The sequence below is a fragment of the Scyliorhinus torazame genome, chromosome 15, assembly GCF_047496885.1.
Source record: "Scyliorhinus torazame isolate Kashiwa2021f chromosome 15, sScyTor2.1, whole genome shotgun sequence".
Classification (NCBI taxonomy): Eukaryota; Metazoa; Chordata; class Chondrichthyes; order Carcharhiniformes; family Scyliorhinidae; genus Scyliorhinus; species Scyliorhinus torazame.
This window is the reverse complement of record NC_092721.1, coordinates 78,759,076-78,776,846: the sequence shown is the minus strand read 5'-3', so window position 1 is coordinate 78,776,846 and position 17,771 is coordinate 78,759,076. Positions and strand designations below refer to the sequence as shown.

The window sequence follows — 17,771 nt, the reverse complement described above, 5'->3', positions numbered from 1 at the left end:
CCACCAGCCGATGCCAGTGCACAGCATTAATCCGGGCGATGAATGGTGTGCCACCCTAAAGGTCATCCGATCACCAATCACATTCCGTTTAGACACTGGTGCCTCCGCCAATCTCATTGCATGGTCAGCCTTCCAGACCTTGAAGGTTAAACCACCGATTCGGCCATCCCGCAGTCAGTTGGTCGATTACAACGGTAATGTTATCCCGGCCATGGGGTCTTGCCAGCTCGAGGTTGCACACAATTCATACACAGCCACACTGTCTTTTGAGATAGTTGGATCCTCGAAGGACTCTCTGCTAGGCGCACAGGCGTGCAAGATCCTCTACCTCGTTCAGCGGGTACACACACTGTCTCCAGAAGGCATGTCCGATTTCCCGGATGCAGACTTTAGGGCACAGCTCCACTCTCTCCTCGCCCACAACCAGCAGGTTTTCAAGGGCATGGGCACGCTGCCCTACACTTACAGAATACAGCTCAAACCGGACGCCACCCCGGTCATTCACGCACCTCGTAGAGTCCCAGCACCACTGAAGGACTCAAGCAGCAGCTGCAGGATCTGCAGGACCAAGGAGTGCTTTCCTGGGTCACGGAGCCTACGCCATGGGTCAGCTCCATGGTGTGCGTAAAAAAGGCCTCTGGCGAACTCCGGATCTGCATCGACCCTAAAGACCTGAACAATAACATCATGAGGGAATACTATCCCATACCCAAACGGGAAGAAATCTCGAGCGAAATGGCCCGGGCTAAAATTTTTACCAAGCTTGATGCCTCAAAGGGCTTTTGGCAGATTCAGCTGGATCAGTCCAGCAGGAAGCTGTGTACTTTCAACACTCCCTTTGGCAGATACTGCTACAATAGGATGCCGTTTGGCATCATCTCGGCATCCGAGGTGTTTCATCGAATCATGGAACAGATGATGGAGGGCATCGAAGGGGTGCGCGTCTATGTTGACGACGTCATCATCTGGTCCACCACACTACGGGAGCACATCAATCGTCTCCAGCGCGTCTTTGCTCGGATACGAGAACACGACCTGCGCCTCAACCAAGCGAAGTGTTCTTTTGGCCAAATTGAGCTAAAGTTTCTGGGGGATCACATATCCCGGTCAGGGGTGCGTCCGGATGCAGACAAAGTGACAGCTATTGCAGCCATGCCGCAGCCGGCAGACAAGAAGACAGTGCTACACTTTCTCGGGATGGTCAACTTCCTGGGGAAGTTTATTCCCAACCTTGGAAAGGTTTATAAGAGATAGGATGTATAATCATCTGGAAAGGAATAATTTGATTAGAGATAGTCAACACGGTTTTGTGAAGGGTAGGTCGTGCCTCACAAACCTTATTGAGTTCTTTGAGAAGGTGACCAAACAGGTGGATGAGGGTAAAGCAGTTGATGTGGTGTATATGGATTTCAGTAAAGCGTTTGATAAGGTTCCCCATGGTAGGCTACTGCAGAAAATACGGAGGCATGGGATTCAGGGTGATTTAGCAGTTTGGATCAGAAATTGGCTGGCTGGAAGAAGACCAAGGGTGGTGGTTGATGGGAAATGTTCAGACTGGAGTCCAGTTACTAGTGGTGTACCACAAGGATCTGTTTTGGGGCCACTGCTGTTTGTCATTTTTATAAATGACCTGGAGGAGGGTGTAGAAGGATGGGTGAGTAAATTTGCAGATCACACTAAAGTCGGTGGAGTTGTGGACAGTGCGGAAGGATGTTACAAGTTACAGAGGGACATAGATAAGCTGCAGCGCTGGGCTGAGAGGTGGCAAATGGAGTTTAATGCAGAAAAGTGTGAGGTGATTCATTTTGGAAGGAATAACAGGAAGACCGAGTACTGGGCTAATGGTAAGATTCTTGGCAGTGTGGATGAGCAGAGAGATCTCGGTGTCCATGTACATAGATCCCTGAAAGTTGCCACCCAGGTTGAGAGGGTTGTTAAGAAGGCGTACGGTGTGTTAGCTTTTATTGGTAGAGGGATTGAGTTTAGGAGCCATGAGGTCATGTTGCAGCTATGCAACACTGGTGCGGCCGCATTTGGAGTATTGCGTGCAATTCTGGTCGCCGCATTATAGGAAGGATGTGGAAACATTGGAAAGGGTGCAGAGGAGATTTACCAGAATGTTGCCTGGTATGGAGGGAAGATCTTATGAGGAAAGGCTGAGGGACTTGAGGCTGTTTTCGTTAGAGAGAAGAAGGTTAAGAGGTGACTTAATTGAGGCATACAAGATGATCAGAGGATTGGATAGGGTGGACAGTGAGAGCCTTTTTCCTCGGATGGTGATGTCTAGCACGAGGGGACATACCTTTAAATTGAGGGGAGATAGATATAAGACAGATGTCAGAGGTAGGTTCTTTACTCAGAGAGTAGTAAGGGCGTGGAATGCCCTGCTTGCAACAGTAGTGGACTCGCCAACACTAAGGACATTCAAATATTCGTTGGATAGACATATGGACAATAAGGGAATAGTGTAGATGGGCTTTAGAGTGGTTTCACAGGTCGGCGCAACATCGAGGGCCGATGGGCCTGTACTGCGCTGTAATGTTCTATGCCTCCCACACAACGGCTCTTCGCTACCTAGTGAAGAAGACTACGGAGTTCCACTGGCTTCCCGCACACCAGAAGGAATGGGAGGAGCTCAAGATCAAGCTCACCACCGCCCCGGTATTGGCGTTTTTCGACACTACTCGAGATACAAAGATCTCGACTGATGCCAGCCAGTCCGGCATTGGGGCGGTACTCCTGCAACGGGACAACACTGTATCATGGGCCCTGGTCACCTGTGCTTCGCGGGTCATGACCCCCACAGAACAGCGCTATGCGCAGATTGAGAAGGAGTGCCTGGGTTTGTTAAATTCCACGACTATGTGTATGGTCTTCCTCAGTTCACCGTGGAGACCGACCATCGCCCCCTGGTCGGCATCATACAAAAGGACCTCTATTGAGATGACCCCTCGTCTCCAGCGCATTCTGCTCAAGCTCCGGAGGTACGACTTCCAACTGGTCTACACCCCGGGAAAGGACCTCATCAGCGTGGATGACTTGACCAGTGCAGTGAGCACACCGCCCGAATCGGGGGGGTTCGTCTGTCAGGTCGACGCACAAGTAGCCTTCACATCGGCCAATCTGCCAGCTACTGATGCAAGTCTGGCCCACGTTCGCCGTGAGACTGCGGCTGACCCCCTTCTGCAACGTGTGATGTGCCACATGATGGAAGGGTGGCTCAAGGAGCAGTGCCCACAATTCTACAATGTCCGGGACGACTTGGCCATCATTTATGGTGTCCTCCTAAAGTTGGACCGGATTGTGATCCCACACAGCATGCACCGGCTTGTCCTCGAACAATTGCACGAAGGCCACCTCGGGGTTGAAAAATGCAGGCGGGGGACAGAGAAGCTGTGTACTGGCCGGGCATCAGCGACGACATTGCCAACATGGTGCTCAACTGCCCCACCTGCCAAAGGTTTCAGCTGGCACAACCCCCTGAGACGCTTCAGCCCCATGAGTTGGTAACGTACCCCTGGGCAAAGGTGGGTGTGGACCTTTTTCATGCGCTCGTCATCATAATTGACTATTTTTCCAATTATCCGGAGGTCATACGCCTGCACGACTTTACATCATCAGCTGTAATCAGAGCATGTAAAGAAACCTTTGCTCGCCATGGCATTCCGCTTACCATCATGTCAGACAATGGGCCCTGTTTTGCGAGCCAAGAATGGTCTTCTTTTGCCGCTTCACATGGCTTCACACACGTGACGTCCAGCCCTCTGCATCCCCAGTCAAATGGCAAGGCAAAGCGGAAAAGGGCGTCCATATCGTGAAGCGGCTCCTCTGCGAGGCTGCTGATGCCGGATCTGACTTCTGTTTAGCCCTGCTGGCCTATTGCTTGGTCCCACTGTCCACAGGCCTCTCACCAGCCCAGCTGTTGATGGGTCGCGCCCTCCGGATCACTGCCGTCCATTCATGTTCCTAAACCTGACCAATCTCCAGTACTGCAAGTGATGCGACAGCAGCGTGCTCAGCAGAAGGTGGCACATGACACTCGGGCAACTGATCTTCCTTCCCTGGCGCCTGGAGACAACGTCCGCATACACCTACCAGAGGGTGGCTGGTCAGCAACTGCCGAGGTTCTCCGCCGCGTGGCTCACCGCTCGTTCCTGGTTTACATACCTGATGGCTCCATTCGCCGGCGTAATCGGCGGGCCCTTCGGCTGCTTCCGCGCTCGCTACGTGATCATGCACCGGTGCCACGCCCTCCTGTTATCCCTGATGTCTACTTCGTGGAGCTTCCTGCCACTCTGCCTATTCCTCTATCGCCCGTGGCCAGGCCCATTCCTCAGCCGGTGGATCCTGACCCACCCTTGAGGCGGTCAACCCAAATTCATCGCCCACCTACTAGGCTGGACTTATGAGCCTGTTTGCACATTGGACTCACTGAATTGTTGTGCAACAATGTTACGTGTTTCTCTTTTTGTTGTTCCAGGAGTTCTCTTTCGATATTTGATGAGTGCACTTGTTTTGTTTGTGGTACAACCTCGTTGCTATGTTGCACCTGACACCTTCCTATGTATATAGTTTAGCCTCATGTACATGTTGTAAATATTGCACACACATACTCAGCCGCACTCAGTACACACCAATATTTATTACCATGTGGGCACATATTCTTGTGAAAAGGGGGATGTCATGATATTCACATTAGCATATCATGGTGCAATCACACACACACAGTGATGGACAGGTCGACGGACCAATCAACACACGCGCAACATCACAGCCAATCACCAGTGAGAGCACACGCACTATAAAACAGGGAACACCACAGTTCCCGCTCATTCCACCTGGAGATAGCTCAGAGCACAGAGCTCACAGCGTGCCACTCACATACACCATGTGCTGAGTGCCTCTCTAAGATAGTGCTAGGGCTGGGTCCACAGATTAACTGGTGAAGTATGAACCACAGCCAGAAGTTAACAGTTGTTATTATACAGAATGATAAAACAGAGTTGTACCACCTACAACCGTGTTGGTTCGTTTGTATATCGGAACACCCAACACGACAGGCTGGACTTGAAATTGCTCTGAATTTGCGCTGGCAGAGTGCAGTGGCATTTGCATGTCCTGACTCTCACACAGAATAGCACCCCAACGGGATCTCGAACCACATACAGTTCAGTCCTGGTGTCAACACTTAGTCTCCCAAACGGAGAATTCTAGATTTTATAGAGTCATACTATATACAAACTATATACAAATAACCTGCTGACACCCACCATTGAATTGATCTGTAAATAATGGCTGCTTGAGTAATACTTCTTGATGCTGTCAAGTTGGTTACCTGGCAAAGAACCCAACAGAACCTATATCTACTAGAAGCTGGATTATGTAAAGGATTATACCCCATAATACAGGAGGGATTGATTACTTTCTATAGATTGTCTGGCATCCTCTTTTCTACATTATAACGGTCACTACTCTTCCACAATATTTCTTTATCTGAGTTGGCCTGAGAGTGAAAGGCACAATCTGCAGTAAATCCGCATCTTTTAATGTTTTTATTGCTCCCATAGATAATCCCCCTCTTGCTGCTCTCTTTCTTGCAGGTCTTCTGACTGGCATCACCTCTCACCTCCACTCCCGTAGTTCTTCAACTATCGCTTTTCTTTTAACCCTTTTCTTTGAGGGTAATAAAACATTTAAATTGAGCTATTACATTGACAGATTTGCCTTCTAACATTTAAATACTTTATGCAACTCCTATCCCCAAAAATGGTTGTTCTTTTGGGCTCTAAATTTCTCATTTTAAACAAAAGTGTTAACAGCACATGACGTGGCATGCACTTCCTTTTGTTGGTTCTAGAATAGGATTAGGAAGGAACAAACGATTAGCAAAAAAAAAACACATGAAAAGGTTTAGAAAAATGTGATACTGTATGACACCAAGACAAAATAGCCATGTGTGGTTCAGAGAAGTGCCTTGCATTGCTGCTAGCTGTGTATTTGATAATGAAAAGCTACATGTTATAACTGTGAGATTTTATAAAATTGTAATGTCTTGGAACATTGTATTTAATTTGAAAATGAAGCAATGAAGAGGATCATGTGACATTTTCTGAATTCCATTGAGAGGAAAAGTGGGTGGCTTGGGTGTTAAAGATTATAGTGGGACCCATGTTGTTTCATTGGGAAGAAGATGCAAGGTATTAAATGCCTGTAGAAAATGACCAAATATCTGTGCTGGTGGTGGATAGACTGTTGGTCTCCAAAGTCTCAAGAAAATGTTACAAATGTCAGGTTTTTTTAAACAGTTATACTTTAAACTGTTATGATACGGCAGGTGATAATTACAAGGCTGCCTAAATTACAAAGGGAAACTTGGACAAGCTGTCACAATGATTAGCAATTTGTAATGAGGAAATAGGTGTTCTGGTGTCAGAAACAAGAATTGCAAAACCACTTTCGGAGATATTAAATTAAAACATTTAGTAACAATTTTTTTTTGTCATTCTTTTATAAAATCAAAAAAAACTATATATATTTTTTATTCTCCTATTTCACATTTTCTTCAAACTTTACACCCACCAACAAACAGTAAACGGTAATGAACACAATGTCAATCCCCTTATTAACAACAACGATCCCATCCTCCCACCAACCCCCAGACAACATAAACATCAAATAAAAAAACAATAAGGAATCAAGAATCGTCCATAGTCACCATTAACATATATAGACGTCGTCGTCCCCCCCCCCCCCCCCCCCCCCCCCGGTAATATTCAAGGCCATCCAATCGCCGAAATCTTACCATGAATGACACGCATGAATTGTAGAACCCCCCCACCCAACCTCCTCCCCTCCACTTCCTCTCGAAAGCACCTCACCCAGTATCGGTCCCCTCCCCCAACTTCACCCCTCCTAGGCTCATCAAAACCTGTTCTACCAGGCTCTGATGGCCGCAGCACCCTCACCCACCACACTCCCGTTCACTGGCCAGCCTAAACTAGCCAGTGTGGAGGCCCCTGCCCAGGCCACACTCCCCTCCAATCCCCTCCCCCTGCCCGCTCACAGGAAAACAAAGAAATCCCCTTCAACACACAACCGCAGTGTCAACACACAAACCCCATAGAACCATCATTACAAAGAAATATCCCAACTCTTACCTTGTCCAAATAGACAGCGTCGACTCATTTAGCACATATACCAACATGCAGTGAAAAAATAAAGCTACATACACTCTTAAATACCCCCTACCCTCAATACAAGACCAATCCTCAGTCCCATTTCTCAATTCTGCCCCAGCCCTTCTGCCTTCACAAACACCTCCGCCGCTTCCACCGGCTCAAAATAAAAGCCTTTGGATTTGTAGGTTACCCTCAATTTAGCAGGATACACTATGCCGCACCACACCCTGCTGTTATACAGTGCCGTCTTCAATTGGCCGAAGGCCGCCTGCCTCCTCGCCAACTCCACAGTAGAGTCCTGGTATATACGTATACCAGCTCCAGCCCACTGCACCTCTTGCTTCTGCTTTGCCCAACACAGGATCTTCTTCTTCACACAGTACCTACGGAAACAAATAGTCACTGCTCTTGGCGGCTCATTCGCCTTTGGTATGGGCCTCCGTCCTACGAGCCCGACCCAATTCGTACCGAGAGGGATCTTCCCCCTCCCCCAATAGCTCTCCAACATCTTGGCAAAATACCACATCGGCCTCGGGCCCTCCACCCCTTCGGGCAGACCCACAGTCCTCAGATTTTGCCGCCTAGATCTGTTTTCCAACTCCTCCATTTTGGCTTGTAGACTCTTGTTGACCTCCACCACCCTCTGCAGCTCCTTACCCATCGAGGTGAGTTGATCACTGTGTTGCGACAATGTCTCTTCCACTTCCTTCAGTGTCTCATCCTGGTCCCGCACCTCGGCCGATGCAATTGAAACCTCCTCCCTCACCGGGGCAATCGCCTCCTCCATCAGCACCTTCAATACCACCACCATCTCCTTACTCGTCACCTCCATGTGCTTTGTGAACTTTTTTTCAAGTTCCACGACAATCACCTCAGTCATCTTTTCTGCCAAGAGCAGTGCGGCCTCACCCGGCGATTACTGCAAAAATCCACTGCGGCTATAGAGGAAGTATTACAGGGCTTTTCTCTCTCACATGATTATGGAAATCCAAGACTTGTATCGAAACACAGACAAAATACTTTTCTCTGCGAGGGTAGCGAGGACTCTCTGCTTCTTTCAAAGCTGTCTTTTAGCACAGCACATTCTTCAGGATATCATGGCCACTCCAACTCATACAGCTTACCTCTGCTGCAACATGCTTTGTTTTACACCTACCCCTTTTTGACCTTTTTAACACAGCAGTCTAACTGTCTTCAGTTTAATTAAATTTGACACTCAGGCAAGCATGTTTTGCAGTGTACCACAGTGATGTTAGGAAAGTGTGATACTTCTTTGAAAATTGTCTACTTTTCAAAATCAAATGAAGTCGGCATCTGCTGGAAGCTAATTAACATTTTTACTTTGATACAGGTCTATGTGATTCACATTTCCATGGTGATGAGCTTTGAGAAGGGAAAGTTGTATAGGAAGCTATTGTAGGACTGGGTTAGAGTTTTTCCAAAACATACCACAGTCAGGTTCAGATTGCAAGAATCAGAGTGATCGACAGATTGAGAGCGAATCGTTCATCACTCATGAATATGGATGGCAGCTTGTGTTCAGATTGAAGAGACCAAGGTTGTGAAAGTTTGAACAAAACTGGAAGATTTCCATAGCTTTGGCTATCGTCAGGCTAACCCTCATCATGAAAGCAAGTTTAGGGGTGAAGAAATTGTCTGGCTGGAAAAGGCAAAAAGAGCTAAGACGCACTCTGGACTATTTCCTTGGAAATTAAGTGTCCACTTAAGGGGCCATTTAAAGGGCAGAGTAAAGAATTCCTTGGAGGGAGATTTTCAGTTGTTTGAAATGTTAAATGTGGGGTTATTTTCTATAATTTAGAGCAGTTTTTCAAACTTTCTTGCCTGGGACCCATTTTTATCAACCAGCCATCCTTCGGGATCCACACCGGCTGACCAACCTTTGCAACACAATGGAGGAATCTCTTCTCCATGATTCTGTGGCCATTACACAGTGTATGTCAGTGTATGTGCCTGGCTCGGGATCTGCTCTCTGCTGCCACTTCTGGTGGGACGACTCTGCCTTTTTAAAAAAGAAATTTGGTACTGGTAGAGCACGCTGTTGCCAAGAGGAGATGATACTGGGTTACCATGCTGATGTCAGGAAGTGGCAGTCTGCCCCGTTGGGCACTGCTGGATCTGCCTGAGGAGACTGCATGCGGATGGCATTCTCCTTTTTGTAAACAGCACATAAGAGTCCCATGAGTTTGATTTGTGAAGTCTGATTACTTATAATACACCATTATGGTGACACGATTGCAGAGGTTTCAAACATTCACACAGATTTCACATACTGGTCCTTGGATTCTACTTGCCCTGTCCCAGAGGAAAACCACACCGTATTTATTTCTGTGATTGCTGCTGGTGCCTTCTTCTTGGATCTCTGTTTGAAGAACAAACAAATTATTGCAATCCCTGTTTATGTAGCTATCACATAATTCCTTCTTTCTGTAATGGTGTAGGCATTGAAGTACTTGTGGAAGCCAGTGAACTGGTGCTGACTGCCAGCATCATGACCCGCCATTCTCACTCCTCATACAAACTTCACTCGGCTGCTCTCCGTGTCCTTCACCGGTCCTGAGCTCCAACAGCCCCACCGCCTTCTCCTATGGGTCAGCGGAACAATGGGGTGGCGAATGTAACCTCAGTAAAGCTAATCACCCATTGAACAATCTGGGTGGCAATCGGATGGAGCGAGGCAAAATGCTGCGGCCACTGGCAGTCGCGGACGGCATTCTCAACCTACCAGCCGGTCGCAGTTGGCATTTTAAAAAGCTGGTCGCGGCCGCAGGTGCTTCTCCCGCTATCGGGACTGTTACGACCCTCCTGACACCTATCCGCGACCCTGAGTATGATAAACACTGGTTTAGAGCATAAGCTGCCTGCTGAAGTAGTGTTTAGTCAGCATTGCTTTCCGTTTATTATGAAGGTCAAGTATCCGTTATTGGAAATCCATGGGGCCGATTGTATTTCAGATCATTTTGGTTTTCGGATATGTGTTTGAATCCAGGCCCACTTACATTACAATGGCCAAAGCCATATTGGCGATAAAAGTAAGATAAATCACTGAATAATAAATATCAGGTCCCTGTAATAAGTTTCCACCTGTGGCGCCATCTGCAATTCTGCTGAGAGGAGAGGGTTCGCAAGGTAAACCGTGTAGACAAGAATTGCAGAATAAACAATGCAAGCAAATAACCAGACCTCCATGCTAAATGTTAGGTGTGGACGGTGAGGTTTATTCCGGCTTTGGTCAGAGACGTTGCACGGTAAATGCTGGATGTTGTCGGCGAGGTTTGTATGGGCTCTGTTCTGCCTGAGTTAAAGGTTGTGCGCAGTCGGTTTGATGTGTTAGATATTCTGATTTACAGATTAAGGATACTCTACTTGTAATCTTGATGTGTGATGACAGAGATGTGCAGGTTAGGTGGATTGGCCATTCTAAATTTCTCCTTGGTGTCCTGGGATGTGTAGGTTAGGTTAAGGGGTTATTGGGGTGGGAGGGGAAATCTGCTTGGGTGAGGTGTTCTTTCGGAGGGTCGGTGCAGACTCGATGGGCCTCCTTCTGCACTGTAGGGATTCTATGATCCTTTCAGGCATTCACTGGAAGTTCAGATTTTTTTTTAGAAGTCTCTACGGGGTTCATAACAATTTTGCACTATTACCAGAATACCAATAATCTATCTGAGTTTAAATAGACTGGTAGTGGCTAGATGTCTACAATTGTCATAAATAGATATTTATTTAATTGACTGTACAACTTAAAGCTACAGTCACAGTCATTCATTCCCACAGTGTATTTATGCATGTTATTCCACTGATATTTTACATATCTAACCTGTAATAATTAACGTGATATTTTACTTGTATAAAAGCATAATAGAGATCCACCTCCAAAATTATACTTTATAACTCATTTTCTTAAAATAAATATGATCACATGTAAATTGTTGTACAGCTAGGCCAGTTTAGATGGCTCTTGATTATCTTTATATCAAGAGAGAGGCCAGAAGTTAATCACATACTGGTATTACCAGACGTGTTAATGGTTAATCAGAAATATCTGCAATGAAAATAAACCTCCAATCCATACGGAAACCTTCAATATTCTTAAAATATTAACATTTATGTTCCAAACAAAATACAACAATGTATCATTGCATGCTTTTCTCTTGTCAGTTGATAAGTCGTTAATTCCCTTTGTAGCCATGATTGGGGCTCAAGAATTTGGTGCTTCAAGATTCTTAAAGATCAAGTCGAATTGTGTTGCATCAAATTTGACATGTTCTTCCTCATGACTACTGAAATGTTTTTGTCCAAATTTTATGCACTTTGTTTCAAGCAATTAACTTGTTTAATCAAAAATAAAACACATCATAACCAGATATTTCACTGCTCAAATTTTGATTTTTTGATTTGTTCCCACAGATCAGACCACTTGAAATGCCTGAGAACTGCTTCTGGATAAAAGCAAATGATGATAAATATGAAAACCCTGACCTGTTTGCTCGAATTAGTTTTATCTTTGGTGCACAAAAACGAGGTATTCACTCCCATTTCCATGGAAAAATTTAAGAAGGCTCACTAGTGGAGCTGTCTTTAGAACCAGTGAACATGTTGGATAAGTTTTTTAATGGCTGGGTAACTCAGTTGGTAGATAATAGAAATCTTTATCCCAGGGTCATTATTTTGAGCCCACATTCAGCGATGAATTTATCTGAAATATTTTAACATGTTTTTATATTTCTCCTACTTTTTCACCAGCAATCTGTTTTAAAAATGTATCTACCTGTTGATCCCAGCACCTTGTACTGTTCCATGACTGGAATAACTATTTGATAAAACAATTTTGGTTTATTTAATAGTTATTCCAATCGGGAAAAGGTACAAGATGCCTGGGATGCAATTAACTTAAATAAAAGCTTTGATGATAGGTAACGATCCAAAGTAAGGCCCATCATAGTTGGGTTTTTTTCTTTTTAAAAACATTTAGAGTACCCAATTCTTTATTTTTCCCCAATTAAGGGGCAATTTAGCGTGTCCAATCTACCTACCTTGCACATCTTTGGGTTGAAACTTACGCAAACACGGAGATAATGTGCAAACTCCACACGGACTGTGACCCGTGGCCGGGATCAAACCCGGATCCTCGACGTTGTGAGGCAGCAGTGCCAACCACTGCGCCACCATGCCACCCAGGTCCATCGTCGTTATAAAGGAGACCGTTATAAGCCACCAACCTGCCGGAAATGCAGAATGCAGTCTCAAAAAACAGAGCTGCTCCGAAAAATATTCTTATTTTAATAGCTGTGTCACAGGCTGATACTGAAAATGCATCCATGTGCAGGAAGGGTTGCCCTAAGGTTGTGGCAGAAATAAATATAGCCTATAAAGTAATAGCTACAACTGTTAACGAGGCGTAGGGATATAGACATGGGTATATATAAGCACAAATCATTGAAGGTGACAGGGCAGGTTGAAAAAACAAGGGTTAGCTTTATAATAGAGGCCTCAAGTATAAAAGTAAGGAAGTTATAATAATCCTTCAAGAAATACTTGTTCAGCTCCAACTGGTTTGTGTCCAATTCTCCACATCGTCCTTCAGGGATGAACTAACGGGTTTAGAGAAGATTGTGATGGGTTCAGAAAAGGTTTGTAAGGTGGAGAGATTTAGTAAGGCACAGGAAATTCACAGCAAGTAAAAGTAAAAGACTTTTATTTAAACAACACTTGTATAAATGAGGCTGGTTAAAACTCACCGGATGCTTACTCTCTCACTCCATTGGTTCCACACTGGCCTACCTTTTACCTACAAGTATAGGTAAGCTACCCTGCCCCTAGCGGGGGAGTTTGTACTCCTTCTGGGGCATTGGGAAAATAATCATTCCCACATCGTATGTCCCGTGCTGGTTATTACAAGAGATTTCAGTTACATGGAATATTGGAGAAGGTGGGTTGTTCTCCTTACGGGAGAGAAGATTCAGTGGCGATTGAATAGAGTTGCTCAAAATCATGAGTGGTCCATCCAAAGAAGGCAGAGAGAAAACTGTTTCCATTGGTGGAAAGATTGAGAGCTCGAGAGTATGGATTGTGATTGGCAAAATAATGAAAAGCAGAGTAAAGAAAAGCTTTATTATGCAGCATCTGGAATGCATTGCATGAGAGGCTGGTGGAAGGACACATAGTTGTGGCTTTCAACAGGAACTTGATAAGCAGCTTAAAGGGAAAAATCACAGGGCTTTAGGGAGAGAGATGAACTGAGTTGTTCTTGTAGAGATCCGGCACACGCTTGGTGGCCGAATGATCTCCTTTTGAGCTGTAACCATTCTTTGATTCTGTCTGAATTTATGGAACTGCCTTCAGGTTTTTGTGAACATCGGAAAGATATGATTTTGTTGTGGATTGTATTCAAATAGTTTACAAATTCCAGAAGAAATTTTGATCATTAATGTCACTGGATACGTTTGTTAAATTTCTTATAGCGTAACCTGGCTGTTTGCATGCATGTGACTTTTAACTCCGTCACATTTAATAGGTCATATTCCAGTACATAAATGAGCAAGTCTTTGTGCCTGTTTTCACTTAAATATCAAATAAATAAACCAGTCTTAAGCTTTTTGGAATGACAAAGTAAATAGAAAGACCAAGCATATCCTATATATTTACAGTACATCCTAAATTATTTATAGCTTGTGTCAATTTCTTACCAAGATACAAGGGTTTAACACCAGAAACAGGAGCATTTATTTTTCACGTACAACCGTTTCTGAAATATCATGGAGTCAATTTTGGTCTGTTGGTGTACAACCTGTAAGAGTTTAATGGTCAAAACCAATTGCTGCTAGGGAGTCAGTGGGGCCCCATTCTGCTTTCCAGGTTGTCAGGCATATGCAAGCAATAATAAGAGCTTGCCATAGGCAGCTGGATGATTAGGAGCAGGATGTCCGGCACCAGTGCTACTTCTTAATGATCTGCGTCAGCTTAAATTGAAATTTTATTTGTGGCCAAAACATGAAGGTAAGACCGGTGAGCTGCAGGAAGTTGTCCTGGTGGCAAAGATAGTTGCCACAGTGTAATGAGGCTATCTGAGACAGTTGGGAAGATATCAGAGCAGGTTTCTGATTAGAGAATTACAGGTCACCGACGACAAACATTTCATGAGGCCTTACTTGAGACACTGAAACCTACCTCCTTTCGCATTATATCCATTGGAAGAGGTTTGTGTAGAAACACTGGAGTAAGTAAAAACAATATAGGCAGAAATTGTAAACCATTAAAAATAGGATGATCTTAGAGGTCTTTGCATGCAGAGCGTGTTACTGTTGTGGCTGGTCATCTTGTAATGCAAGTTGAAAATATTAGTTTTTCGCCAGACGCTTTTGTCTTTGTATCCTGGGAATTCTCCATTTGGTTATCGTGCTAATTAATAAAAACTAACTTGCATTCTGTTAATTTCATTATTATTCTGAACTACAATTTTAATCTTGCTTGTAGTACACCCTGGTTAAATGAGGTTTAGAGTGATTTGTGAGGAATTATTGTTTGGGACCTCAATTGACCCAAGTGCTTTTAACCTTGGAGGGTCTTGAAAGGGACCAAATTGTGTGAAGGTAAACTTCAGCATAAATCTCAGCCTGCTATATGAGAACTAATAGATAAACATCTTACCAGAACTTCAAAAACTCGGATGTGTGTAAAGCCGAGATAAAATAGTTGACTACAAAGGTATCATGTTTTTCTTGCTTTAGTTAAGCTTAGCATTCAAATGCTTCAAACTGCTAGGAGTTTGAGCATGGGAGGCCAGAGATCTTAAAAGTAATAATAATAATCGCTTATTGTCACAAGTAGGCTTCAATGAAGTTACTGTGAAAAGCCCCTAGTGGCCACATTCCGGCACCTGTTTGGGGAAGCCAGTACGGGAATTGAATCCGCGCTGCTGGCCTTATTCTGCATTACAAGCCAGCTGTTTAGCCCACTGTGCTAAACCAGCCCCAAGAGTTCGTCCAAGCTTGGGCAGGAAGATAGTTCATTGACATATTTTGTAATTGGGCCATTCAAATACTAGTGAGGTAAAGATTGGGTTAAATTAGTCTCCATAAATGAAATGAAATGAAAATGGAAATCGCTTATCGTCACAAGTAGACTTCAAATGAAGTGACTGTGAAAAGCACCTGGTCGCCACATTCCGGCGCCTGTTCGGGGAGGCTGGTACGGGAACTTTGCTGTGAAAGGTAAGCATAAAAAACAATTCCCTGGGCAAGGAAAGGGAGAAATATTTGGCCAGAGGAAACTTGGTACCATCACTTAGACTGATCCTCACAACAAAACGGGGCTAGCAGTCGGACCGCATGTATGCATGCTACATTGACTGGCATGACTAGGGAGTGGGTGTGTGGTAATCATGCTTCTATCGAAAGCAAAATGGTAATGCTGCTGTGCTTTGATATTACTACTCAGACATTTGCATAGGTCAAGTCTTCCTTATACTGAATAAAATATAGAAACTTACATCAATAAGGGTTATTTATCACTTTGAATCATTTCAGGATTTGGGAACGGTAGATAAAGCATTAAGTAATTATGATAGGCCAGCTTCCAATGGGTGATCGGACTGGGCAGGTGTTGGATGTACATGTTAAACAGGGGGGGCAAATGAACATTGTTTTGTGTGTCAAAACGTTTTGACCCCTACTTTCACGTCCGAAGGCCCTCTTCCAACAGTGGCTCCATCGATTATCATTCGTTGCAATGTAAAGCCTATCAGCAACATATAGCACACGTGATAATACAAATGCTCTTTCTCAGTTCTATTCGAGGATGTTTGCCCCCAAGTATCCAAACCATTGTTTAACATAATCATTGGTCTGCTTGATCTAAGAGCCCTACCTATTTAACCGTAGATCAATCAGTGGTGGAGCTCTGCTCCTGCACGGGTTCCCAGTAGTTGTTTTTCCTAATTGTGCAAGAGATGGCTCTTGATTCTGGGAAGCCAATCTTCAACTTACTATGCAGAGACAAATAGTGGAAGGATGATTGACAGATTCAATGTAAAAACATTGGTCACGATTTTCCCACCCTGTTGCGCCGGGGGCAAAACCACGTGCGGGTCACCAGGCCTGCGGTGCTTGGCATGATCCAGGTAATTATATTTAAATGCACCATTAGACTTATTTAAATGTGCATGGCTAGGTTGAGGTTGCATTCCCCCGGCTCCTGGGAGCCACTGGCTGCACCAGCGAGGCCTCACCAAGGTGCCAATTAGTACTGGACACTCCAGGGATCTTGGATGACAGTGGGTGGTTGGGGATCGGACAGGACAGGTTTGGCACTACCATGGTGCCAGGTTGGCACTGCCAAGGGTCGGGGCCTGAGGAGGAAAAGGCTGGTGGGATGAAGGAGGGGTATGAAGGGATGTCATGAAGGTTGGGGGAAGGAGAAGGGGCATGTGACCTGTTTGGGAGGCCTGGAAGTCAGCCTGGGGAGCAAGTGCGGGTGGTGTTGATGACCATAGCTGTGGTGTGTGGGGGTGGGCCTTCCAGCTTACTTTGAGATCGGGAGCACCTCGATCCCAGAGATGCCGACCTGGGTGGCATGTTTAGTTCCCCGCTGCTGAAAGAATTTCGAAGTGTGGGCGAGACCGGTGAAAAACCCACCAAGCCTTAAAAACAATGACTTAAGTGTGGGTGAATGCAGGTCTGGGTCTCATGCAAAAAATATTTGAGGCATGGTTAATGTTAGAAAACAGTATTACAAATATTGTGTTTTTGATCTCTGTCATTCCAGGATAACATCTGCAATATTTTTTGATTGTTTGCAATTCTGTAATGCTTTGCTTCAGTAGAATTGCTGTAATTGCACCATTGAACATTTGGCTGTCACAGAATCATTATAAATGGCAGAAACTACACATCCTTAGCAATGTCACAAGAAACCTATGGGAAAACTTGAAAAGTCAGAATGCTTGTATCACAAGGTCCCATTATGAAAACTTAAGAAATTCTGGATTTTTTAGGTTGATAATGTATCATATCACCAATTCTGCAATACTCTAGGAATGTATAATTTCAACAAAAATTTTTTTTTTAGAATTACAATGCATCTCGATTCCACATTATTTCTGAATGACCCTATCCACACTGCCTCATCCAATGCCTGGTGCCTTTAATCACATTTTCTCTTGACATAATTTGCTAATGGGCGGCACGGTGGCACAGTGGTTAGCATCACCGCTCCAGGGACCCGGGTTCATTTCCGGCCTCTGTCTGTGTGGAGTTTGCACTTTCGCCCTGTGTTTGCGTGGGTTTCCTCCGAGTGCTCCGGTTTCCAAAGATGTGCAGGTTAGGTGGATTGGCCATGCTAAGTTGCCCCTTAGTCCCCTTAGTGTCCAAAAGGTTCGGTGAGGTTACGGGGATAGGGTGGAAACTTGGGCTTTTGACCCGCTACAGCGTCCAGGAACTCATTCCAGGACTTAGCTTCAGTAGTTTCATCACAGAAGGAGTCGTAATGTGTGCTGGCAGCTCGCACATGAGATGAGGTTCATAGTTCAATTTTGAGTCAACTGTGGGCCTTGTTGGCTGGACCTGGCTGGCTCTGAGG

The 17,771-nt window shown here is 44.9% G+C and overlaps 1 protein-coding gene across 1 annotated transcript in view; it reads left to right on the top strand.

Annotated features, from left to right (window-relative positions):
- The window catches only part of LOC140391630 (protein diaphanous homolog 3-like), an 837,607-nt gene that overhangs the window by 318,767 nt on the left and 501,069 nt on the right, over positions 1-17,771 (top strand). The window contains exon 17 of the mRNA XM_072476316.1: positions 11,604-11,718. Coding sequence (XP_072332417.1) covers positions 11,604-11,718 — 115 coding nt within the window. The remainder of the gene's footprint in view (positions 1-11,603; positions 11,719-17,771) is intronic.